At 41.4% G+C, this 25,894-nt stretch overlaps 3 protein-coding genes across 8 annotated transcripts in view; 2 read left to right on the forward strand and 1 right to left on the reverse strand.

Moving 5' to 3' along the window:
• lama4 (laminin, alpha 4) overlaps positions 1-2,934 on the forward strand; it is a 29,793-nt gene extending 26,859 nt beyond the window's left edge. Inside the window, exons 37-40 of the mRNA XM_035618004.2 lie at positions 396-523; positions 641-734; positions 2,128-2,247; positions 2,337-2,934. Of these exons, the coding sequence (XP_035473897.2) occupies positions 396-523; positions 641-734; positions 2,128-2,247; positions 2,337-2,482 (488 nt within the window). The 3' untranslated portion in view covers positions 2,483-2,934. The remainder of the gene's footprint in view (positions 1-395; positions 524-640; positions 735-2,127; positions 2,248-2,336) is intronic.
• Positions 2,935-4,865: 1,931 nt separating this feature from the next.
• Positions 4,866-15,997, forward strand: tube1 (tubulin, epsilon 1). 5 transcript variants are annotated; one of them, XM_035618271.2, is made up of 12 exons: positions 4,866-4,939; positions 5,251-5,324; positions 6,903-6,955; positions 7,042-7,099; positions 7,460-7,575; positions 8,426-8,547; positions 8,656-8,843; positions 8,946-9,118; positions 10,089-10,229; positions 13,138-13,278; positions 14,513-14,687; positions 15,646-15,997. In XM_035618271.2, exons 1-12 carry the CDS (start codon positions 4,924-4,926, stop codon positions 15,802-15,804), a joined length of 1,416 nt encoding a protein of 471 aa, XP_035474164.2. In that variant the 5' UTR covers positions 4,866-4,923; the 3' UTR covers positions 15,805-15,997. The 5 variants fall into 5 exon arrangements, with proteins under 5 accessions (XP_035474164.2, XP_047184781.1, XP_047184780.1 ...); XM_047328824.1 differs by having other exon boundaries at positions 4,868-5,037; positions 5,227-5,324; XM_035618270.2 differs by having other exon boundaries at positions 4,868-5,037.
• Positions 15,892-22,756, reverse strand: ccn6 (cellular communication network factor 6). 2 transcript variants are annotated; one of them, XM_047328826.1, is made up of 5 exons: positions 22,509-22,756; positions 19,072-19,351; positions 17,665-17,892; positions 16,960-17,132; positions 15,892-16,875 (listed from the first exon to the last, which is right to left on the reverse strand). In XM_047328826.1, exons 1-5 carry the CDS (start codon positions 22,554-22,556, stop codon positions 16,594-16,596), a joined length of 1,011 nt encoding a protein of 336 aa, XP_047184782.1. In that variant the 5' UTR covers positions 22,557-22,756; the 3' UTR covers positions 15,892-16,593. The 2 variants fall into 2 exon arrangements, with proteins under 2 accessions (XP_047184782.1, XP_035474168.1); XM_035618275.2 differs by having other exon boundaries at positions 16,960-17,153; positions 22,509-22,755.
• Between the last annotated feature and the right edge of the window lie 3,138 nt (positions 22,757-25,894).

Here is a 25,894-nt window from a genome sequence, read left to right on the forward strand (position 1 = left end):
GAATACATTGTATGAAAATTATTTGTTGCAGCCTGACTCCCCAACATTAAAAATAACTCATTTTGAGGAGCATTAAAATCAGTCCAAAGAACCCCATCTGTTTCGAGGTTTCATACCATGTCATGGCTTACGAAAATGTTATTTCGGTAAACTGCCTGTGGGCAAGGGAAAACAATCAGTCATCAGTGTAGCTTTGGAGAAATTGTTGATGGGGGGTACAGAGGATAGGGGGCAACGTGAAGGCCCTGAGAAACTTAGCAACTTAGCTGCAAGTAATTTTACATTCATGCAGACATGGTAGAGAAACAGGGCTGATATGCAGCAAAAAGGTGAGAGTCCAGAATGAATAAGGTATCATTGACTCACTTCATTTGGTGTCCACTTCTCTCCCTCAGATGAATCTTTTAACCTGGGGCTGAAGTTTGAGCTGGTGATGGAGGTGCGCCCCCGTGTGGCATCTGGGGTGCTAATGCATGTGCGCACAGCAGAGGGATATGTAACCATGTACACTCACCAAGGAGCAGTAAGTCATTTAGACAGTTATCCAGAAAACTACACACACTCTGGTCAGTTTATGTTGAACAAAATGAAATGTGTCATATGTTCAAAAGCATGATCACAAATTTCCATGTTTTTCCAGGTCGTGGTTCTTGTAAACGATGGAACCAATGAGTTCTTCACCGAAGTGCCTCCAAGACAGGGTCTGTGTGCTGGCAACTGGCACAGAATTACTGGTGAGAATTTTCTTATCAGCCCTCACAAGAGCTAAAAAAAAAACTCTTTAGCTTCTTTCAAGTTTGTGTGAGTGCTCTTAAATCGTCACTATCACCTTTCATCTCTCATGCCAGTCATGTTGATGGCATAGCGCAAATAACAAAGTTAATATTCAAATGCAAAAATGATATTAAGGTGCTTTTTAAAATTCATACTTTATACTGTTTAATTCATTTCATATTTTTAGTTATTACTGGGTTCATAACAAAACTTGATTCACATTTTAAAAGTTGTTGTTTTGATATGTCAAAATTAAACCACAAAGAGAAAGTAATTGTAACATAAAAGACCAAAAATGTTTGTATAGGGTGCAAATGTATTTCCATTCCATGCCACCTTAAAGGGGCCATATTATGCTCCAGGCACCTTTTCAGCCTGCCTCCACGTATATTTGGTTATCTGGGGTGTCTGCCAGCCCACGGAGAATGAAAAGAAAACAATGAGTCGTTGATTCGTGGTTTAGGTTGATCGTGCAGACGGTCTGTAAACGAGCCATTCACAGCCCGGGCGTCAAGTGACGTAAGTTGACTCCTGCTACTGGGGCGACCACGCCCCCAACCTGAGCAGCACCTCCCCCCTTGAAGTGCGGAAAAACAGATCGCGTCTACGCCGGCGTTCGGTCGCGGCTCCCGGCTTGGGGCGTTCGGTCGCGGCTGCCGGCTTGCGGCGGAGGTCGCGGCTGCCGGCGGTCGGTCGCGGCTGCCGGCTTGCGGCGGAGGTCGCGACTGCCGGCGGTCGGTCGCGGCTGCCGGCGGTTGCGGCTCCCGGCTTGCGGCGGAGCTCCCGGCTACCGGCGTAGCTAGACTCGCGGCCGGGATGTCGTTAACGTTCTATCGCCCAGCCCCTTGTGCTCTGTGTGTAATTATGGAGAACGTGTTCGCTGGGCCTCCCGGGTCTCTACGTCGTGTATGTGCCTTGTTACGTGCGACTGTTGTCATGGCAGCAGACCCGGGGAGGAGCGAGGAGGAGCTTTGCGGAACATGAAGGGAGGGGGGCGAGGAGTGAGCAGGAAAGCGCCGGAATCGACCGTAGTCTCACAGGGCTGTTTATACAGAAAGAGGAGGGTGCTGTGTGGCTTGATCCTTGAGGTGTTTTGACATGGAATTGCAAAGTCATGTAGTTCACACACCTGAAAACCAATGTAACTTGTGTAAAAGGGGCATAATATGGGCCCTTTAATGTTGCTTTATAGTTTTCTACATTCTCTTCTTCATTTCACAGGAATAGTATTGTACTATTTGCTCAACTCGTTTTTTATACGCAGCTGTAGTGTGGTGGCAATTTCTGTTTAGGAAAGTCAGCTCTGGTATCTCTGTGAGTTTAATTCGGTCATTCTGTCTTGCCTCATCACAGTGATCCGAGATGCCAACGTCGTCCAGCTGGATGTGGACTCTGAGGTCAACCACGTGGTGGGAGCTCTGAATGCCAACTCCACAGATGAGAGAAAGCCGGTGTTCATTGGTGGAGCCCCAGGTGAGTCCGGAACACCACTTCTCCTGATCTTCTCCGGTGATAGAAATACCACAGTTTTCTCATCATGCTGATACTCTCCCTCCTTTCAGATCTTTTCCTCCCAGAGAGCCTTCCCACCAGAAAGGCCTATGTTGGCTGTATGAGGAACCTGACCATCAATAACAGCCCAGTGAGCTTCAGCAAAGCTGTCTTGGTCAGTGGAGCTGTCAGTGTCGGAACCTGCCCAGCAGCATAACACTCAACTCTCAACGCTACAACTATCCCCAATACAGCAATGACCGAACACATTTTAAATGCTCCTTTCTGTTAAAAAAAATAACCATTAAAACAAGTGTTGTCATTCATTTCACTCTGTCAGATTTTTATTATTGTTTCTGTCATTAACTTGTCTTTACAATTGTCCCAAGCCATGACCAAATTTAACAACATAAGAATAACCCTGAAAGGAAACACACAGTGAAAGTCTATCATTAGTAAGATCAGGATTAGAACCATCCCGAGGGATCGTACGTGCATCCATGATTTAGACTTTTATTATTTTTACATTACAAAAGACACTATTTGATTTTAGTGTATTTTATGGTCCACCAACCAACTTTAATATTTCCATGGCACATTTTTTATACAAGCTCAAAACCTTCTCTTTTTAAGTTTTATGTCTGGTGAATAAACGATGTCTAACATCCATGCACGCTTTGTTTTTTTCTCTGTCTTTTTCCAAAATATAAGAAGTCTGGTCCTTTTTGTTTGCAGTATGTTAGAAAATGAAAGAGTGAAGTGTTTGTCACTTTGGCTATTTGCCTTTGTCGAATACTTATCTTAGGTAGTTAAAAGTAGTAGTGAGTGAGTATTCATGCACATTTATTCATCAGTAAGTAACTGGTGTCATTATGGATGCAATACAAAGTCTAGACAGAGTGCTAATCTTTTTATAATAAATGTATTTGATTGCCTTTTCAAAATATCTCTTTCACGATGTCTAAGTGTTTTTCATCACCATTGTATTTGCTTAGAAGACTAGTCCTTTATAAAAATGATTGATATTTACTATAAACTTTTTCATTTCATAATGTCCCTTTTTCTTATTTATTTGCTTTTTTTGAACAATAATTTAAAAATAAAAAAGGTGGTTAACCATGATACTAACAATAAAGACAAAAACAAATAAAACTAACAAAAGATAAAAAAAAAAGTACATCAATTGTAAATGATAGCAAATAAACAATATAATAAATAGATAATGTTTTAATGAATTAACACTAATTGGTCTATTAAGTGGAAAGGGTGCAGCCACTTGATGCACTGATGAGAGTAGCAGGAGAAGTATGCAAGAGTGCCGGGGTTGGTAACTTGCTGAATGAGTGTAACACAGAGAGATCCAAACAGAAAAGGCAAGAAAGCAAATGTGTGTAGGAAGTGTTAGACAGCAGTGCAGCACAGTAGAGTTTATGCTGAGGCCTGAGTTTACATGGCTGGATGCAGCAGTAGTGGCAAGTATTATGCAAGAATTTGAAATTAAAATGTTGACAGAGAAATTAAAAAAAAATTGATGATAGCAGGAGTCAAAAATGTGACTGAAGATGTGGAATCTGAAACTAATAGAATACAGATTATAGTCGAAGAAACTGCCCATAATCTGGATATGAGAACGAAGAAGTAAAAGGTGAGTCAAGTATTCAAGATAATCCAGAAATACAATGTACTGGCCCATATCAATAACCGATTTAATTCTCTATTCGAACACAAAAAGCCTGATGTTAAACAGTTCATCCACAGTCAGAAAGAAAACCAAGATCTGTTGTCTATCCAGATTAAAACAAAGTTAGGGTTTTCATAATAAATGTGTATATGGCAGGGAAGATGGGGCAGGTGGGTGTTTTGCCACCGTTGTGATGGGTATCTCCTTCAGAAGTAATATTAGAACTGAGTGGGACTGTGTGGGCAGTTGAAGTGTGGAAAGAAGGATAAACCTGGTGGTTACAAACTTCTATCAACCATGCATAGAGGTAGCAAACAGCAGAAGAAATAGACGGTATATGATGAGGAAGAGAGCACAGTGGAATCTGTTCTAGACCTGACACTGGGACCTCAGCACCTTTGTGTCCATTATCCAATATATAGTAAAAAGGGCATGGGGGAAAATGGATTTTTTAAATGCGGGAATGAGATAAACGTTTCTTCTTTATTAAATTAGTGACAATACTGATATAGAAATGATTATCTATCAGCTGCAACAAGGTCTTTTTCTATAAGCACAGGCAGGATGAGGGAAAAACAAGTAGCCTACCATGGTGGGATTACAAGTGCAGTAAAGAGTAATACAGATGTTCACAATAGTCTTTTTTTAATCAAATATCATTCTTATTATGACAAATATAATAAACAGTTGCACCAGTCAACATTTTAAGGAAATATTCTATATCTAACAAAAGAGTTTCTTTATTGAAAAACCCACTTTCTGTCCCTGAATCCTGAAGCATCTGCTTTACAAGCTAAATCAAAATTATAATTGTAAAAGAAACTAGTCTAATCTGATTGGAAACACAATATTTCATTAGAAAATCCCAAACGGACTTTCCGGGTTAGGTTGGCGGGGGGGGGGTGTGTTACCCGTGTGAGTCCGTTCATGGCACACGTCATCAGCAATCGACCAAACGCAGCTGAGGCGCGCTTCCAATGAGACATTCAAAAGGTTTTGTAAAACACGTGAATATTGAGTATGACTTAAGTCGTTGCAAGTGAAGGGTGTGAGTGTCGCTGGCGCCATGACACAGTCAGTTGTTGTCCAGGGTGAGTAAAAGTGTCCACTCTCCGAACTGAACGTTAGCTTAGCTAAGCTAACGTTAGCTTAGCTAACGTTCAGTCTGCTGTCGGGCGATGCTAACAGCGTCCCTGCGCGGTCAGCTGGTTCACGGCTCACTTAGAGAACACGTAGGTCAATTCAATGGAACCGTTTCCCCTTTCAAACGATGCCCGAAGGTGACACTTCACTTTGTTCTGCAGTCGGACAGTGTGGGAACCAGGTTGGCTGCAGGTTCTGGGATCTCGCTTTGAGAGAACATGCTCATGTCAATAAAGTAAGTGCTCGAGTCCACAACAGCAGCACAACTATTCTGAGTGGCAACTTGCACTGAGTCAAACACAATGGCACTTTGCACAGCAGACGTTTCACAAGTCTTATATCAGGATAATGATAATGTTGGACGCATTCCGTTTTGTTTTTTTGTTGTGCTTACATCTGCTTTGATGGCTCTAACGTGTCTACAGCAGCACACACCAGCCTCTACCCTCAGCTGTCCTCACACGCATTCACTCACACAAATCTCTCCACTGTCAGGATTTAAAAGTTGTTGCTCACGTACCTTTGGTCATCATTTAGGGTCAGTACAAAACCATTTAAAGACTGTGACAATGGCATGTGACAGAAAAATGAAATATCTATCGCAAAAGTTTAAAGCGCTGCGTTTGAAATTCTCCTCAATCAAGTAATACCATCGGGAAGGCATCTGATTGGTCCCACCGCGAGTCATTCGGAGCTACTGTATGCCCACCAACAAGGAGCCCCGCAACTGAGCCCTGATCACATCGTGGAGTCGGGCTGGGATCACATGAAGGGACAGAAGTCCCAGTACCCTGACAATCGTTGTTCCCCTGAACCGAGGAGAAGTGGTGCTGTTTCTAAAGGCCTAGGGTGGTAACAGGAAATATTCATTTGATTAAAAGAATAAATAATCCCACCACACATTACTTTTAGTGACAAACGTTTGCACAGGAATTTACAATAAAAGTTAAAATTATAAAAAGTCTCAATTTTACAATCAGTTTTTTTGTTTTTCACGAGCTAATAATTCAATTATTAGTTGTATTCCAAATCATATATTTCCAATCATGGATAGTTTTTTCTTTTTTCCCTCTTTGTCACTGTTGTGGAAATGCAACATGGGCTTCTCCCAGACAGAAGTCAAAACTGCAGATGTTGCAGCCATGTGGTTTGGGCCTTAACCATTAGTCTACCAGGTTTCCCCAAACACCAACCATGTTGGAAATTAAATTAGAAAATGTGCTAATGCTCAAATGTTAAACCTTTGTTTGATTGTAGATAGCATACATCTGCCAAGGCCCAAGATAGTCCTCATAGATTTAATCAAGCCAATCAACGAGTGCCTGCTTTTCATCGAGATCCAAGTGTTATTCTTTGAGGAATTGGTGGAAATGACAAAAAAACGCTGTGCTGTCACAATGTTAAAGAAAGTGGTAAAAACAATTCCTGTATCTGCCCCTTTGTCCGGATCCACACCAAAATGTAATTGGTTCTTTTCGGCCCATGTGGTTCTGTTTAGTAGTTTTTACGTAATCCCGCTGACAAATCAACAAGCGGACACGGGTAAGGACCATTGGCAATGCAACATAACAAGAAGAAAGTGACTGTCAAATGAACATGCATAACATATAGTTATTTAGATTCACTGTCATTTTCAATGCAGTTTAGTAGTTTCTGCATAATTTGCGGACAAACAAAAAAACAAACAAACCAACAAAAAAACAAAGTGAAGCCCCGTCTCATTTTGATTTATCTCATCTTTCAAAGAAGGACATGCAATCACCTACCATTTGTCCAGGGCATTCCTAACATGCTATCTCTGTCTCCCATTCAGACAGGAGTGTATGACGATGCTCTCAGCAGCTTTTTTCGGAATGTGGACTCAAGGTAAACGGTTACTGTTACATGGGTTGACATGTAACTGTCCGTCAAGGTGATCCTTTCATCTTTTTATACTTGGTGTGCCTTTCCAGGAAAAGTGATGGAGGCGCCTGTGGTTTCGGTGGGAGAATCCAACATCTTAAGGCCCGAGTAAGTCCCGGTAGTTACCAGGAAAAAGCTGGTTGAAAAATTGGTTGAGGAAAATGGATATCCCAAGGTGTAGTGTAAAGCTGTGATGCTGAAAGACTACTGCATTTGCACTTAGAATCATAGGTTAAGCGGTGACCTTGATCATTACTGTCCAACTGTTTAAAATGTATTGTCTGAGTCACGAAACACAAGTGATGGTTCACAAAAAATCCTTCCTAAATGTATACAAAAAATGGGATTTTTTTATACCTCAACCTCAAAGAGTTATGGAATGATAGCAATGGACTTAAGGCATGTGCTGAGCATTTAATGGAAATTGAAAATACTGTTCGCTTCATTCTCGCATATGTGAATCCACAGGCGGTGCTGGTGGACATGGAGGAGGGGGTGGTCAATGAGATCCTTCAAGGCCCGCTGAGCGAAGTGTTCGATAGCACTCAGCTTCTCACAGACGTATCGGGTTCAGGCAACAACTGGTGAGAGACAGACGAGTCACGGGGTGCCGCCTCACACGCTCACTTGGCCTGAAGCCAGTGTTCCAAACCATTCACTGTCATGATAAGTGCAACATGATAAGTTTTTCGTGGCTGAAAGGATTCAATCTGCTTTTAAACATTCAAATTCCTCAGGAATATAAAAGAGCAAGAAACAAAAACACTTGCAGCATCGTAGCCTCAGAAACTGGGTGTTTTTGTCCAATTTGCTCTTTCTCAAGTACAGACAGTATTATTTAGGGGAAAGGTCAGGGGTGTTTGTTGACAAGACTGGTCTACGTAGATATTCCCTCTCTCATGGGGCTGGAGCTGCTTTCCCTCAGTCTGATAGCCACTTTAAAACCAAATAATTCCTCTTCGCAATGACACGTCAAGCAGTGGGTGTGAACTCTTCAGCTTCTCAAAGGAAACTTCCGAGGAGAGACGTGTTGTGGCTGACTTATGTTAGTGCTGCTAACATAGATTTCCCCTTCAAAACTCAACGTCTTCAGCCTTTTACTTTTAAGTTTATAAAAAATGTGCAGGGGACTGACTTTTAAAATCCTAGACACTTTTCTCCACACAGCTTTCAACTCCACACAATGACATTTGAATTTGTGCTTGTTTATTCTTCATGTTGAAATGTTTATTTTCATGTTTGTCAAGACTGTCTAAAATTCAGACTGCTTTTAATTCACCACTTGTGAAGCTTGCAGAATTACATTTTTTTTTCTTTTTTTAAAGATCTGACTCAAATGAGAAAATTCATTGCTTAATTTATACACATTTATATACATTTAACACTTCTCATCATATATAAACTCAATAGTAACATACCTGCTTCCTTGTCCAGGGCAGTTGGACATATGTCGTACGGCTCAGTCTACAGGGAGCAGATAGTGGATAAGCTGCGGAAGGCTGCAGAACACTGTGACTGTCTGCAGTGCTTTTTTCTCATTCACTCTATGGGAGGAGGTAAGGCACAAAATTATTTGGAAACGGCTTACACGACATTAAATTCATCATCTTACTGCAGAAACCTTCTTGCTTAGTGTAAGTGCATTCTCCTTGACTAAATTTGAGGCACCGGTTCGGGTTTGGGGACCAGAGTGCTGAGCCTGCTGGAGGAAGAGTTCCCAGAGGTGTGTCGAATTGTCACCTCAGTCTATCCGTCTCCGGAGGACGATGTCATTACCTCCCCGTACAACAGCGTCCTGGCCATGAAAGAGCTCTCAGAGCACGCTGACTGTGTCATTCCTGTGGAAAACCAGGTTTGTGCGTGTGATTGTTTGCCCCCCCCCCCCCATTATGTCTCTGCTGTATGTTCATATCTAAACCATCAATGATGAATTCCCCCTCTGCTCCTCCTCCAGTCATTGGTTGACATTGTGAATAAGATTAAACACATGTCTGATGGTGGAAAGCCAGGGCTGACGATCAGGAAAGACAGCAGCATCATCTCTGGACAGGGTGGCCTCAGGGGGGCAGAGAAGCCCTTCGATGCCATGAATAACATTGTGGCTAACCTGTTGCTCAACATTACCAGGTACAGTATTACAGTGTGTGCTCGTAAGGCAGTGTTTACCACTGGAAATACTGCCATTTTTCTTTTCTTCTTTTTGTGGTGTGAGCAAAAGTAAAACCTCAATGCCACTTCTGTAAAGCTGTTACATAGTATTTCTCTAACACCCTGAATTTTCAAGTCCGATACCAATTTCTACATCCACCTTCACAATTAGGTTCAATTCCAGATTCAGATTGTTGACAGATGAAAGGAAAACCCAAAATAAACTTTCTTAGTGGGGTAACAGCGTCAGCTTAGATTGTCGAAATCTGTGGAACCTAACTGGAGGGATGATTGGATGTTTTGGGTTCGGTTGGTGGTGGATAGAGGAGGCTCTAAGTTTAATCCAAAATCTCCCGTATTTGTGTATAGCTGGGTTGAGAGCTAGAGGCAGCGAAGACCAAAACATATAATTTGCATTATGGCATTCAGGGAGAACTTCAGGCATGTATGAAAGCAGCCCTTCTCTATTAGTCATGTTTTTTTCTTACTCAGATGATATTCTTACTTTTTCACCCATCTGTAGTTTGTAGTCTGAAGTGGGGAACCTTGTAGAGTTTGTTAGTGTCACTATGGAACAACATCTTTACCAGTGGGTTCCTTTTTTCCTTTTTTTTTTTTTTTTGCACATTGCGCAACCACAGTCCTGACAATGGTTTAACACCATTCCACTGACTTGCTCTGAGAATTGTTACCCGAAAAAAATGGTACGCACCGCACCTCACAACACCGTGTGTGCAAGGAAAAAAACACTTTAAGAGACGTTCAAGCGACAGACTCATCGACTCAGGGGTTTTGGCCTCGTGGTTAGCACGTCTGCCTCCCATAACCGAGGCTGCGGGTTCCAGGCCCGGCCAGTGCAGTAAAATCATCCTCAACAAAGAGAGGGAAAAGCTTTGTCCAAAATTGCTTAGTGTCCCTTTAAGTGTCCTGCATTATTAATCTTTTTCAGCTCAGCGCGTTTTGAGGGTTCTCTCAACATGGACCTGAACGAGATCGCCATGAACCTGGTGCCTTTCCCTCGTTTACACTACCTGGTGCCCAGCCTCACCCCGCTCTACACGCTGGCGGACGTCAGTGTCCCCACCAGAAGGTCTGCTGTATGGCTGCCAATGCCGCTATATTTACCTCACAGTTGTTGTGACTCCTGCAGAGCTGTTTACTATAGCTGACATGAACTCCGTCATCCCTTTCACACATTCCTCGTGTTGACTGAGGTGATGAATGAGGAGGGGAGCGCCTCCTGTGACGACCTTACTGATGTGTGTAAAATCTACATTGTCATTTGAAATATTAGAGATGGAGCAGAGTGATCTGGTTAGCATCATGAAATCAATGAATATTTTTCTGATATTAATACTTACTATGATATTGCAAATACAGTCAAGGCCAAAAGTATTTTGACAATTTTTTTTTATCTTCAGGCTCTGATCTTCAGTACATTCAGTTTGAAATAGAATAATGGACACTATATTAAAGTGCACAGTCTGTAGGTAAACCTGCTCAAATGAAGGCTGAGACTTTGCGCTTTAATGTAATATTCAGTATTCATGTATATTAAAATGAGAAAAAGATATTCAATGCAAAAGATGCCAGGTTATCTGGGATACCAGCGCTTCTTGCTTTGGCAATGTCATTTGGAACCAAAGTCTGCACAGTATCGATTGTGGTATGGAGCTGCTGTATCGATGTCCCGCGGTTACACACGCTCGACCAATCACGAGACATGACATTTCACCCAGTTTTTATAGCGTTGAATAATTGATTAAAACTCAATTTATCAGAAACAGAACATACATCATTGTGATAAGAACTAACTTAGAATTACTAATAATCTTAGTCTAAAAAGTCTAGAATAATGTGTTTTACATGTACTTTCACTACTTGGTTTAACCCATGTCCCATACACTAACATGGAGGAGGTGGGGTTTGTGATCTATACTGCAGCCAGCCACCAGGGGGGATCCAGGTGCTTTGGCAGCTGTTATGTCATCCATCTTTATGTACAGTCTACGTTCCTGACTCCAGACGTGATGTGAAAATTATTGGTTGGCACTGTTGCTTTTTTTTTTTGCTACTAATTTAAAACATGGTTGTTAGTTTTTCTTCTGATCAGAACCATAATCTTAACGGGGGGCATGAGACCCTCAGACACCACAAAGCCAAGCTTTCACTTTATCAAGTGAGACGGTGGTTATTTCAAGTTCAGTGCTGCAGGCCAGTGACAGGAAAAACTGTGACCCACCACCCAACCCACCGCCATGAAAGTGGCCTTGTCTGAGCCATGGAGACCAAATCTGCCCAGTAGAGCAGCTCATTGGTCAAAACAAGCAGTGGCTGCACTGAGTAACTCCTCGAGCTGAATATATGTCACTGTGTGTGAGCAAAGCAGACCAGGGCGTTCCTTAAAAACATCTTGCCTTCTCAGCAGAATGTCCCTGGATAAATACAGTTTCACAAATTCTGCTTTCTCAACCATTGCCCGCAGAATAAACAATGCAGAAAATATGTGCATTTATGTTTACATTTTACATACAAATGTAATTAATTAATATATATATATACACTCAGGGCCACTTTATTAGGTACACCTGTTCAATTGCTTGTCAACACAAATAGCTAATCAGCCAATCACATGGCTGCAATTCAGTGCATTTAGGCATGTAGAGGTGGTCAAGACAACTTGCTGAAGTTCAAACTGAGCATCAGAATGGGAAAGAAAGGGGATTTAAGTCACTTTGAACGTGGTATGGTTGTTCGTGCCAGACGGGCTGGTCTGAGTATTTCAGAAACTGTTGATCTACTGGTATTTTCACGTACAACCATCTCTAGGGTTTACAGAGAATGGTCCGAAAAAGAGAAAAAATCCAGTGAGCGGCATTTGTGTGGACGAAAATGCCTTGTTGATGTGAGAGGTCAGAGGAGAATGGGCAGACTGGTTTGAGATGATAGAAAAGGTAACAGTAACTCAAATAACCACTCGTTACAACCAAGTAATGCAGAATACCATCTCTGAACGCACAACACGTCGAACCTCGAAGAAGATGTTCTACAGCAGCAGAAGACCGCACCGGGTGCCACTCCTGTCAGCTAAGAACAGGAAACTAAGACTACAGTTCGCACAGGCTCACCAAAATTGGACAATAGAAGATTGGAAAAACGTTGCCTGGTCTGACGAGTCTCAATTTCAGCTGCGACATTCGGATGGCAGGGTCAGAATTTGGCTTACACAACATGAAAGCATGGATCCATCCTGCCTTGTATCAACGGTTCAGGCTGGTGGTGGTGGTGTAATGGTGTGGTGGATATTTTCTTGGCACACTTTGGGCCCCTTAGTACAAATTGAGCATCGTTTAAATGCCACAGCCTACCTGAGAATTGTTGCTGACCATGTCCATCCCTTAATGACCATAGTGTACCCATTTTCTGACGGCGACTTCCAGCAGGATAATGCACCATGTCACAAAGCTCATATCATCTCAAACTGGTTTCTTGAACATGACAATGAGTTCACTGTACTCCAATGGCCTCCACAGTCACCAGATCTCAATCCAACAGAGCACCTTTGGGATGTGGTGGAATGGGAGATTCGCATCATAGATGTGCAGCTGACAAATCTGCAGCAACTGCGTGATGCCATCATGTCAATATGGACCAAAATCTCTGAGGAATGTTTCCAACACCTTGTTGAAAGTATACACTGAAGAATTAAGGCAGTTCTGAAGGCAACCTTTTACTAGCAAGGTGTACCTAATAAAGTGGCCGGTGATTGTATATTTGGTTGTATTTATGTTTTATTTTATTTCTATTTATTAATAATAAAGTTTATGGGTTATAGCCTCATTTACATTTCTTTGACATAAGGGTTTGATAAAGACCTCTTCAGAAACACTGTCCAAATCCATTATCGCCGATATATCTGTGTTGGACATGTTTTACTACACTGAGCATTTTGTAATGTCTCATGATGTGAAATTGTCTTTTCTGACTCTGTACTCTAGACTGGATCAGATGTTCAGCGACGCCTTCAGCAAAGACCACCAGCTGCTCCGAGCAAACCCGAAGCACAGCCTCTACCTGGCCTGCGCCCTAATGGTCCGGGGCAACGTGCAGGTGTCAGACCTCCGCAGGAATATTGAGAGGTCAGCATGCCGTCCTCCCACTCGGTCTGTGTCTGCACCAAAACAGGCGTTGAGCCCGTGCAATCTCCCTGATAGGCCCAAAAACCCTCAGTCTCTCAGATAGTACTCCCATTCAGCATGGATAGCACTGATTAATGACTGGTCCATTCAGCAGCCGCCTCTCCTCTGCCCTCCCTGCAGACCTTGTTTTGATATGGCACGTTGTCAAGAGAGGCTGGTGTGAGAGCACATATTTAAGCGTGACCATGCTGTAAAAGAGGAGGAAACGGAGGGAGGAGGGAAAACACAGAAATGTTCCCCACCACAAAACTCAAGGGTGCATTTAATCACTGGACATGTGTTGCCACAAATGTGTGTCGAAAAAATAATTTATCTAGAAACCTTCCGTAATTTTATTTAGGGCTGATGCCAAGAGAAAGTGTCTGTTATCAACTGTATCAAACAACATTCAAGCTGCTCAAATGTGACAATTTTCTTCTTTTTTGTAAGCAGGTGACCACCGATAGACTGCATGTGATACATTTAGGGAATATAGGTAAATTGTAGCATCTATCGATAGCTTCGCTAGTGAGGCATTCAGGGAACATTATTGGTTTAAAGATTCAGGGTTTTTTTAGGGGTTTAGGGAAGTTAAGTTCTAGCCACATACTACATACTCATTGCTTTTACATATTTCTACTGGTCACAAATAGTAATGCATTCCAATAGCAGCTGTCAAGCTTCCTGATTTAGGGGTGCGTGTGTTCACAGCATAACACAAAACACATGGTATTTTTTTCCAAACTTGGTGGGAATATTTTTTGAGAGAGTATCTCCAGATGATTGACTTCTGGACATGATCGGTTGTGTAGGGACGGGGCAACACAAACACAAACAACACAGACTCTCACTGAGCAGGGCTGAGGTCTGCCTGCCTGCTGAGAATTGTTTCCTTATTGCATGAACAAGCACAGCAAACGCATTCTATACTGAGGTTATGTTAAATCCTGCCTGCCTAGGGCGGTAAAAACATCAACGTGGGCGCCTTTTTTTCCTGGTGAAAACTTGTAATTGTGTGTACATCAGCCTCTGTACAACATGTACACAGGGAATGCTCTGCCCCCTCCAATGCTTGTCATATACTCAAGATTCTTCCATCAATAAAATGTATGTAAATGTAAAATGTCCTGCTAAGTGCTCTAGGAACCAGTCAACCCCTCTGAATTTTCTGTTCTGTTTTTTGCCACTGTACTAGACTGAGGCCATCTCTTCCCTTTGTCTCGTGGAACCAAGAAGGCTGGAAGACGGGCCTGTGCTCGGTGCCTCCTGTGGGTCACTCTCACTCCCTGCTGGCCTTGGCCAACAACACCTGTGTGAAGTCCACATTCTTGGACCTGAAAGAGCGTTTCACCAAACTCTACAGGAAGAAGGTGCATTTCAAGTCATTTGATATTTTGGACCATGTGCAGTTGCAGGGAAGGATTCTTTTTTTGGTTACATATGGTCAAACATGATTATTTACTTGTTTTCCTTCACAGAAAATTATAGGTCTCTCAGTGAGATAGTATAAGCAGACTTAAGATATGTTGCAGCTCTCTGCTCTGCTCACTTGTGATGGATATTTGTCATAATTTTGACTTTAGTTACTATTAATGTATTAATTTATTAGGGCTGCAACTAATGATAATACCCACAATCAGTTAATTAGCTTTTATCATCTGGCTAAAAAAATGAAACGTTGCTATCTAAAAGAGACTTTTGGCCAAATATTATTTTGTCTCTGCACAGGGTTGTATCCACGAGTATTATGTTTTCAGGTCATCTTCACTGTGACATTATAATGTTATTTAAAACTCAGGAACAGGAGGGAAGATTGGGGCCACGTTCCTTCCAACCGTACTGGTTGGTGGAGGCAATAACCACAAGGCAGTAATTCTATTTTTTAACCATCAAATGTGAACATAACTTTTTTTTGTTTTTATATATTTGAGTTGCTGAAATTGAATATCGACTAATCAATTAATAGCTCAAGTTTGAGTATGAATGTTTCTTGTCTTCCCTCCTTTCCAGTAAAGTATTTTCATTCAACACTTAATCTTGAAAGATTGAATAGGTATGAGGACACTTTTTCAAAATGAAAATGATTCGACCTCGATTGTTCCCCCTCTCTCTTTTCTATGAATTTGGGTCATACTCGTGGTATTTTGGAGCCACTTGGCTATAATAGACCATACCACCCATCCTTGTGTTTTGCTTCTACATAAAATTTCCACATTTCTTTAACGTGGGGGACGGAGAAATATAACTCTTAATCTGAAATACTGAAGTCTGTATTTAGAGTGATCGTGTGTAAATGTAACCGTCTTTTTTTCTTTCTGTATTCTGAAGGCTCACTTACATCACTACCTGCATGTAGAGGGGATGGAGCAGAGCTGCTTCTCAGAGGCCATCACCTCTCTCAGCTCGCTAATTGAAGAGTACCATCATCTTGATGCCACCAAGGGGAAACTAATCCCTGATGCACCCAGGCTCAGCATCGCCAGATGAAGGTCCACTCTGCTGTAAATCGTTTTGTCTGGGGGGGGTTTTGTGTCTGTCTACCTATTTTTAAAAAAACGACTTCACACAAGCAAACATGTTGTATATACTTTTATAAGTTATAGATCCAAATTGTCTTATTTATGACCTGATTAAATTGTTTCCCTGTTTGAAAAAAAAATAAACAACCTCAATGTCAAAAGCATTGAGTCAAACTCTGATTTGCCAGTCGAGGCTCCCTGACCATCATATTGTGAGGTACTGCTGTTACAGCTGTTACACTGACCACAGTCTGTGTTGTTATTGCACGTGTCCTGAAGACGGGGTTCTTCAGAGCTAACTGCATTTTTACTTCCACCAAGGGGGTTATGTTTTCACCCCTGTCTGTTCGTTTGTTGTTGGTTTGTCAAAAACAACCCATGAAGAACCCAGTGGATTTTGGCGTGGATCTTGACAAAATCTTTGAATTTTATTTATCACTTTTTTTTTTAGTTTTTCACAGATTTCCCAGGAAATATTTAATGAATGTTGATGAAAAAATAGGTTTCGGGGACTGATATCTATGGTATGAGTGTGTGCAATTTGGTGCGACTTGACTGAATTTCAGGGGACTGTTGGGCCTTGGTGGACGTAAGCGCTCTACTTCTAGTTCTTCATTTCATGATCCCAGCCATCCTTTAGTATGAAACGAGGTTTTGTAGTTTTAAGTTCTTGTCTTTAGTCTCCTCCTCACCACTGCTGAGGAGAACCTCGGTCCTCCACAACAGGGCTCAGAACCTGCGTCCGTCTCGGGCTCCATCAGAGTAATCGCAGCTCAGAAAACATGTCGTCTGGATTGTTGCACTTCCTCTGGCACACGCAGGATGTTATCCACTGCATCTTCCACTGTGTGTTGGAGCCTCCTTTACAGGTGAAGTTGACCTTGATCATGAGTGACTTGTTGGGCAAACAACAGCGCTTGTCTGTGCAGATGCCGCAGTATGTGGGCTTGAACTTTTTAGTACTTGTGCAGCCAGAGAGTGTCAGCTTCTCTGCTTTCTTTGCCTGGAATTTAGGCTGGCATGTTTTACCCTTTGGCATCTAGGATTGAAAATAGATGTTGTTACCTTTTTTATTTTTTTGTATTTGTCAATACTTGAACGGAATTGGATTTAAACTTGTCACCTTAATGCTCGTTAGCACGCTCCTCTCACATGGTCGCAGCAGGCACAGGCGGCGATCCTTCCTCATCTCACATTTGCTGTTGTCGTTGTTGACGCGCACAGAGATTCCCAGGCCGCAGGTCTTGGAGCAGGGACTCCAGGGGGTGGTCTGGATCAGACAGTTCTTCTTCCAGGCTAAAGGAGGATCCCTGTAAGCTTTCAGTATTACAGTTAAAGGGCATTGTGTCAACAACACCCTACACAAACAATGAGCCTGTTTGCCACTACCTGAGCACTGGTCAGAATCATGCAAACAACATCAAATACCTGTTCTGAGCCACCAGAAGGGAATTAATGTTATGCCACAGGTGAATATGAGCTACTGAGCATACATTTAAGTTCCCAATTATTAGTTGACTTAGGACTGAACTGAAATGATCTTTTAAAGATCCTAATGTGTGCGTCAACTCTTTGACGAAAAATGCGTCATCGCGATTTTAAATTCGTCACATTAGATTAGTGTTTCCAAAATTTAGTGAGTTTCATTGCAAACAAAGCTCATCAGAGTGAGATATTTGATGTTTTTAATGAAAAGCGAATTTTTGTTCTCCTGCAGTTTATAACTGGAACCATCCATCTTTCCACCGGAGTAATCAAATGTTCTCTCTCCCCTTCGCATCCAGACAGGCTGGCCCTTCTCCACAGCGTTTACTCTATAAACACACACCTGACATGTAGGTAGTGTCCTGCTGGTGCCTCTTTGGGCTGCGGAGGCCGGCTGGCATGTTGCCAATCAGCGGGGCGGGGCCCAAGAGACCCGCAGGCTTCTGGATGAAAGCAGGGGTACAGCCAATTGCTCCGGCAATACATGTGCACTTATAGAGGGGGCTGGTCTGGAAAGCCTCTCCATTTTCATAGTGGGCCCCGTTCAGGTCACAACCCACGGCCATCATGTCTAAAAGAACAAGGGAAACATCTCAGGATCTGCTGCAGGCAGTGAGCACCCGATCACCTCTAAGTGTGATGCAACTAGACTCGAGACTTTCCAAAGGTTATTAGGCTAAAAGGATCAAATTCTGATAATGTCAAAGAAACATTTGAGGGGGGTTTGTAACACTCAGGAATATTTATTCTCTTTTTTGCAGATTCTACTGTGATGTTCATGGGGAAAATGCCTTTTAGGGGGCCATTGTGTGTCCTGTGATGATTCCAGGGGGTGTGATACCCTGGCAGTGTCTACACTCAAACTGCTTAACAGCTCAGCGCCGTTCTTGGAGGCTCGGTGTAAACGGCCTATAAAGCAAAGTTTTATCACTAGTGCTGCAACAGAAAACACAAACGAGTTCCCCTGTTGCGACCAGTGTTGGGCAAGTTACTCAGGAAGGGTAATAAGTAACTTATTACTTGTTTTAGTTACGTTACTCATAATATCACTATATTACTTTTGCGGGTTTCTGCATATTCAGTCATAAGATTAGCAAGGGGTATCTGATGGCTTTACAGAACATAAAACGTTGCATAACACCCAAGCGGATATTGTGTCCAGCTCTTTGTTTCTGTTTTTTCTGCCTTCACATATAAAGCAAGGTCCTAATGTTCAGAAGTGAAACAATGATTGTATGTCATTAGCAGAAGCTTCTCAAACCTCTTGTCTACGATGTACCCAGCAATGAGCTTCTCCAGATCTCTGTCATCCTCTATCCTTCGTTTAGCTTTTTGGCCTCCCAGTCGTAGCCGACGTGAGCTGCCCGCGCGTACACGTCATCATAAAGTAATAACTAATGCAGCTTTACTTGGATCAGTAACTGTAATAATATTACTATTTTTGGAAATTGTAATCTCATACTACTAGTTACTGGGAAAAGTAATAATATTACAGTAATATATTACTGGAATGCAAGGTGCATCAACACCGTGCAAACATAAGTTCCAAAAAGGGTAACTTTGAAGAGTAAATGACTTGTTCTAATGTCTGTGATCTCTGACCCGACTCGGCACCCAGAACAACACAGCCCCCCAGGGATCCACTTGAGCACCTGCTTAAAGCAATGAATAAGTTTGAAACAGAAAATGTGTAGCACTCTTGTTACTGTTCTACCCAGTGATGACCAAATTAAAGATGAGAGGCACTCACATGCACACACTCCGACCTCGTATCGTGGCTGGTCAGCTGAGAAGTCGCAGTACATGCCCTTGTGCGGGTCACAAACATCTCTCTCGTTGCACGACTCTCCAATCTGCCTGGCGCAGCTCTTGCAGCAGCCGCACCCGTCCAGGACGGCGCTCACCCCCGGGGCACAGTGAGGTCTCTCCCGACACTTGCAGGGCCACTGGCAGAATTGCCGTCTCTCAGCCAGGGACTGCCCACCTCGAGCAGCCAGCTGCTGCCCATTGTTCTGAGCCCTGCTGAGGCACTGTGTGAGGAGAAATACAGATTCCGAGTTGTCTGAGTTATTCAATAAATTGTTAGCCACTGGATTGAAATGTGAGGTAATATTTCCATCTGCTCTGTTTCAGATATTCGATAACTTTGGAAAGCTGTCAAAGTGAGTTTAAAAGAAGAAGATATTTTATACAAATCTAACCTCCGAACACATCCCCATACAGCAGAAGTGTGAGGGAAAAATTAGCCACGTTTGAATCACGTTTGAAATAGTTTCTCTGCAGAGTTCTGCAACTCAACACCATCTCTCTTGCAGAGCTGTTGTTCAGCATGTAGCATAAAGTCAGATTTAGTGCAACCTTGAATAAAAATGTCTGTGGTTTTGAGTCAGCATTCAGCCATATGGACATGGTTAGTGCATATGGTCCATGGTTGGAGATTCTTGTCAGCCAGTACTTGGGCACACACCCTCCGGCAAAAATGTCAGTGAGTCAGAGTTATTCATACCATATGATGCACATTCATGTATAATCTAAATAGTTGATCCCTTTGAGAACATCATACCAAGCTCCACTGCTTGTAATGCTTTGAGAATGAGAGTTTACTATTCATCAGTATCAATGAGTTCTTTTCATCCAAAAGTTTCCTATATTTAATGAACTGTTGCATTACCCTGACCAGCAGTAGGCTTTTTTTTGTTTTAGAGACTGCTTCCTATTTAAGATCCCATCTCTCTTTCAGATGGGCAGATTCTGGTCCCACGTCCAAATTTTCTACTTCAGCACACATTGGGTTTTATTGGTTCGAACATGCCACGTGTGAGCTACTGCAGAAACCTTAGAGGTGCTATTTTGCAAGATTTCTCTGCCATGGAAAGTGATTTCTAACCAGGAGTGGGTTCAGACTTCGTTGCATACAGGACAAGAGGTTCTAACATGCCCTGTCAGCAGTGCCTCGTCTTCAGGGCCGACTGGACGGGACGCTACAGTCATGCGCTGCGCCGGGCCTGGCTGGTTAGATTGATAACTTCAGGAGAAGCAAGGAAGTTGATAGAAATAGAAGCTTAACAGGAGTTAATATTAGTGTTGCTTTCCACCGCTGGACACAGCTCTTGCTGAACAAACAATGTTGCTTTTAGACTGCTAAGTAAACATGTTAGCTATTACAAGACACCGCAAGATATTTAACCCCTGTTTGTGCCTGTGTGAATGAGTGTAAATGGACTGCATTTATAAAGCACTATGTGGTCTTAACTCTACACTCCGGGTCTCATTAACCCATTCATGCACACATACATCAAGTTATAATGCAGTCCACTGGATTTGTAGCAATAGCAACACCTACATACAGTCCATTTACTGATACATCACACCATAAAATGACTTTTCATACTTTGTTTACACTTTATTCAAGTGCAACTACACAGGCAAGGTCTATATAATATGTCATATCTTATTTGGCCTGGCTTAAGAAAGAGAGGGTGAAAAATACAAGGAATGAACCAAGGACGGTTCGCTCAGAGTAACCATGTAAGACTGACCAATTGTGAGATACCTGCATCTTCTCAACCAATCAATCAATCAATCAGACTTTATTTATATAGCACTTTTCATCCCAAAAAAATGCAACACAAAAAAGACAAAGATACCCCCACCCTCCGATAGACACATACACAGACACAGACATTTACTCAAGATCAAATATACCATGCAAGGCTCAAAAGAGCAAAAATAAATAAAACATTTAGTTACATGAACGAGGATCTCAGGAAAACACTGTCTCATCTATTTGCAATGAGGAAAACACTAGATGCAGAGTTAAAATAAATACTAAAACTCAGTAAAAAGAAAAGTGAGTATATATATATATATATATATATATATATATATATACACATCTATATGCACAAATACATATATACATGCACACATACATTATATATACATACCTATAGGATATTGTATTAGGGTTAATACAATTTATTATTAAAAGGGGAGTACATGAAAATAAATAAATACAAGTAATACGATTAAATTAAATTGAAATATAAATAAAATTAAATAAAAACTGTCAAAATGTCTGAAATATAAATAAAAGGACAACTTGAAAAAGAAGTAAGATTCAATTAAAAGCTAGGTCTTGAGCTTGCTTTTAAAAATGGCAACACTGCTGTCTTCTGTCCTTTCCCTTATTTCAATGTATCTATATTTCTGTATGTGAGGTAGATTTGTTTTTATAACAGATCAAAATGAAATGAAGAAAGAGTGATAACAGATAGTTTGTGCTTAGAGCAACATATACGATTTACTTTTTGTGTCTTGAGGCATTTTTGGAGACTCTACTCTTTCTTAATCTCCTGTAACCCATACCTCTTACATGTCATAAATAACATTACACATTTTAGATAAAGGGAAACGCAACCTGATTGAATTTAAAGGGACCGTCGAGTTTCCTCATATTTTTCCTATTCTGCTGTCAATTTAAAATCAGTCTTAGGCCCAATCAGCTAGAAGATAAACATATTTTCACTTCTACCACAGTTAAAGTAATGTTTTTGTCGAGTTTTTTATTCTGTAATTATTTTATTGTTAGATATCTGTGATATAAGGAAATGGTTGGTCCCATTAAAAATTCAAGTCTATGGCGACCTGAACTGGGTGTTGAGAGAGTGGTGGTGCCATCCCACCAGCTCATCAATATTCTCCTGTTCAGTTCTGTAATTTCTCTAATGTTTATGCCTGTATTTGCTTCGATGCAGTCCCTGTGTGGTGCCACTTGTGCTCCAGTTCGCCTGGCTCTGAATGCTTCCAAGGGTCACTGGGGGTTGCGCCAAAAATCTGAAGCCTGTCTGCCAGGTTTACTGAATGAGCTCATTTCATGGTGTGAAAATGAGTCCACGGGAGCTTTGAATATGAAGACCTCAGACTTTGTCTCTCTTCAACCAGCAGTGACAATAAAATAACAATGGTGAAAACCGCTCGGTAAGCATTCTAGTATATTCCAAGAGATTATGATTGAAAAAAATTAAAAATAGAACTCATTCTTGACTAGAGTACATTTACTACAGTTATTTTACTTTCCTCCTGTTAAACCACATATGGCAGGTGTTGAGTGCCTCCATATGTTGTAATATCAGAAAACCCAGTCTTTCTATAGTGTTAGAATAAAAAAAAAATAACTCCTCTTACCTGTTGAACAAGGATGAGCAGGAGGGAACGGCAGAGAAGCGATAGCATCTTTCAAGGGAGAAGGTCTGTGTGAGCTCCTGGAGAGGGCAGGGGAACGAGGGAGCAGGAAGGTGGGATCGAGGGAGAGAGGAATGAGGGGGGATTGGGATTGGGAGAGCTGACATGTCAGAGAAGGGGACAAGGCGCCCCTCTGTCTCCTCTCCAAACACACCTTTCCCTCCCTTACTGATCCAGAAGGGGAAATATTTGTCTTCATAACTGCTGGGCCATTTTGAGGCCGTCAAGTCCTGCCCACTTGTTTATTCTTGGTCTGCGAACTCCGCTCTCGTTTGTCTGAGTGTAGGTAACAGTCAAAACTCTAACTGATGTGTGACAGGCTGCTACATACCTCTCAATGAGGTACACTTGAAGAAATACACTCCAGTTTCATTCTTAGATGGACAAAGACTGAATTCACGAGTAGAAGTCACGGCAGTAAATGCAGTCACTGTATATTGTTTGTCTAATGTGGTGCCAAAGCTGCATGAGCCCACTTAATGTGGACTGATGTTTTTGAGTTCACATTCCATTATTATTTACACTGAGTAAAGAGGTCCCTCTCAGAGCCAGCCCTCCGCTCCATCCATGCAAAGCCAACGCTCCTTTGAGAATTCAAATGGAAAGAAGAAAAAAAAACCTGCTTATTTTGTAACTCACAATGACGAGCTGTACACAGATCCCAGTTTGACATCAAAAGAAAATATATTTTTACCAGCCCTCTCTGTGTGCCTGTCACTCAGGGTGCACATGAGAGCTGGCAGCATGCATCTTCTGGGATTGTGTCATAAATGTCGCAGGTGGAGTTTGAAATGGCGGCATGCACAGACAAAGCAAATCCACTCTAGGCCTTTCGCTGCTATGTTTGTGTGTTTTGCTTCATGTTTGTTGCCCATACCGGTTTTAATATGTTTACATTCGCGCATAAGTGTTGTCTGATTTTTTTGAATGCAGTGACAGGATTGCTACCTAATATCATACTGCAATGACAATAATGGAAATCGAATGTTAAATTAAATTGAAATCAATCATACATGCACATCACATTTCTTCCCTACCCTGACCTTATTTTGCTAGCTCTGTTTGTCACTACATCTGCCGAGGGGATATTTTTTCACACCTGTCCCTTCTTTTGTTTGTCTGTCTGCAGGATTACCCAAAAGTTACCGAACGGATTTCCAAAAAACGCGGTGGAAGGATGGAACATGGGCCAACAGAGAACCAATGAAATTTTGTGATGGATCAGAAGTGACGTATCCAGTAATGTTTTTAATCACTTTTGTTTTACATTGGGTTTTTAGACATTTTCAAAGATTTTCCAGGGAATAATGGATCAATAGTTTTAAAATAATCAGGCATATTAAACTTAACATCTGGATCTAGCGGTTTTAAATGCGGGGACTGGCTGGTTGGGAAGGCTGCTCTGAAGTCTTTGCCCTGCCCATGTGTTCATGAACCAGCCAGAAACCTGAAGATAACATAGTCAATAAATTGTCTTTCCTCAGGAGAAATTAAGCTGGGGAAAAATTTAATTTCTCAAATCCCCTACTCATTACAGAACCCTTCGTTGAAATATATGATTACACGAAGGTGATCTTTTGCAAATGCAATGATTGAACATAGCACATATGTCTTACACTACACACAAAACGATACTTATTCCTATGGGTCTCTACAGTAAGCTAGTTACAGTAGGTTAGTATTTTTGACCAAAGGTGAACTGTAGCTCTCTATAATCAGATTAAGATCCCAGGAAAGCTGGAAAGGAGTGAAAGATAAGACATGGAGTGTGAAGATCCACAGATGTAGATTTATATTCAAACAGAAAGAACCACAGAATTACCTTTGCTTGTTGTAACATTCTTGCAGGCCAAGCTTTGGAAGATTCCGTCTTGACACTAGAATAAGATTGTTCACTAATCCACTTCAGCTTCTGAATGTTGTAGCCAACAGCCTCTTTCGATCGGACTGCAGCTCCTCTAAACTGGTTCAATCTTCACCTTCTATCCACACTGAGCTCATCTCAAAATCTGCTCTCTGGAGTGTATGAATCCAAAAACCCTGCATTAATTAAATGAAACCTCATTTACGGAGTTTTTATTTGGATCTGCACCAAATTACACACAATGAATTGCACATAGTAAATATGCCTGGTTGTTTTCATCAAGATCCACACATTATTATTACGTATAAAAAAAAAACACCCTATCTCACAGTGTTATAGAAAGTTAATGAAAATTCCTGAATCCGCACCAAAATTCAATGGCCCATGTCCCATCCTTCCCCGAGAGTCATGGAAATCCATTCAGTAGTTTCGGCAGCAAAACAAAATGGACAGGGACTGACACAACCTCCTTGGCGGAGGCAGTAAAAAGTCTTCAGTGTTCTCTGTCTTTGTGTCGACTTATTGCTGATTTCCACTGAAAGACTAAAGATTTCATTTAATTATTGTATAATGAAATTACAGATGTTGTCCCTTTATACTATTAACTATTAAATATGCTATATAAATGACTGAATAAATAACCCTTGCATATCTCTGTATCAGAGGTCCATTGTCCTGGGCCATGCCAGTTTGGGAGGCTTTATTGCTCCTCTGTAAAAGTTGATAAGAATCTGACCCTGAAATTCTATGGAAGCAAATCTTTCTCACCAGACTTTAAAATTTAAAAGGCACTGAATTTCTGCTACTGAATTGTTCAGCACTGAAATTATTTATGTAATTTTTTTTTTCTCTGAATTTGACCCTTCACATTTGAAGCACTGCATTTTTTGGCATTGGAATTATGTATCAGAATTGTTTTGCCTTCAACACCAATTTCAATAACTGATTTTCACTTGTGTTTTTAAATATTCACAAATTCATAATCAAAACATTCATGTTATATAATAAATATCATATACATTTGAGTTGCTCAAATTCAACAGGCAAAATTCAGATCCTAAAAGATTTCAATATAAAAGAATTCAGATGCAATATCTGAGACACCAAGGTTAAGCAATCAATTCTGTGTCAACCCAAACCAACATTCAGCCATTCACTGTGGTAAGATTGGAAAATGAAATAGGCTCACTGCTATGCACTGTAGTGTTGCCAAAATTACGTCGTCATTTGACCAAGAGAAGACCACTAATGTGTGAGGTAATTTTAGTTATTCTACAGTACATAACAGTGTACATAACATAACTGTAGCTCTGTGTATACCTTACTCTGATTGGGAGGACGCCGTGTTTGTGTTTTAACACAATCTTTGATTATCTTTCCAATATTACCACAGGGAATGACTGGATGTTGGTTCGAGTTCACACAGAATCGATTGCTTATCCTTGCATCTGAATTTTTTTACATT

The sequence above is a fragment of the Scophthalmus maximus genome, chromosome 18 (genome assembly GCF_022379125.1).
Source record: "Scophthalmus maximus strain ysfricsl-2021 chromosome 18, ASM2237912v1, whole genome shotgun sequence".
In the NCBI taxonomy this organism is placed as follows: Eukaryota; Metazoa; Chordata; class Actinopteri; order Pleuronectiformes; family Scophthalmidae; genus Scophthalmus; species Scophthalmus maximus.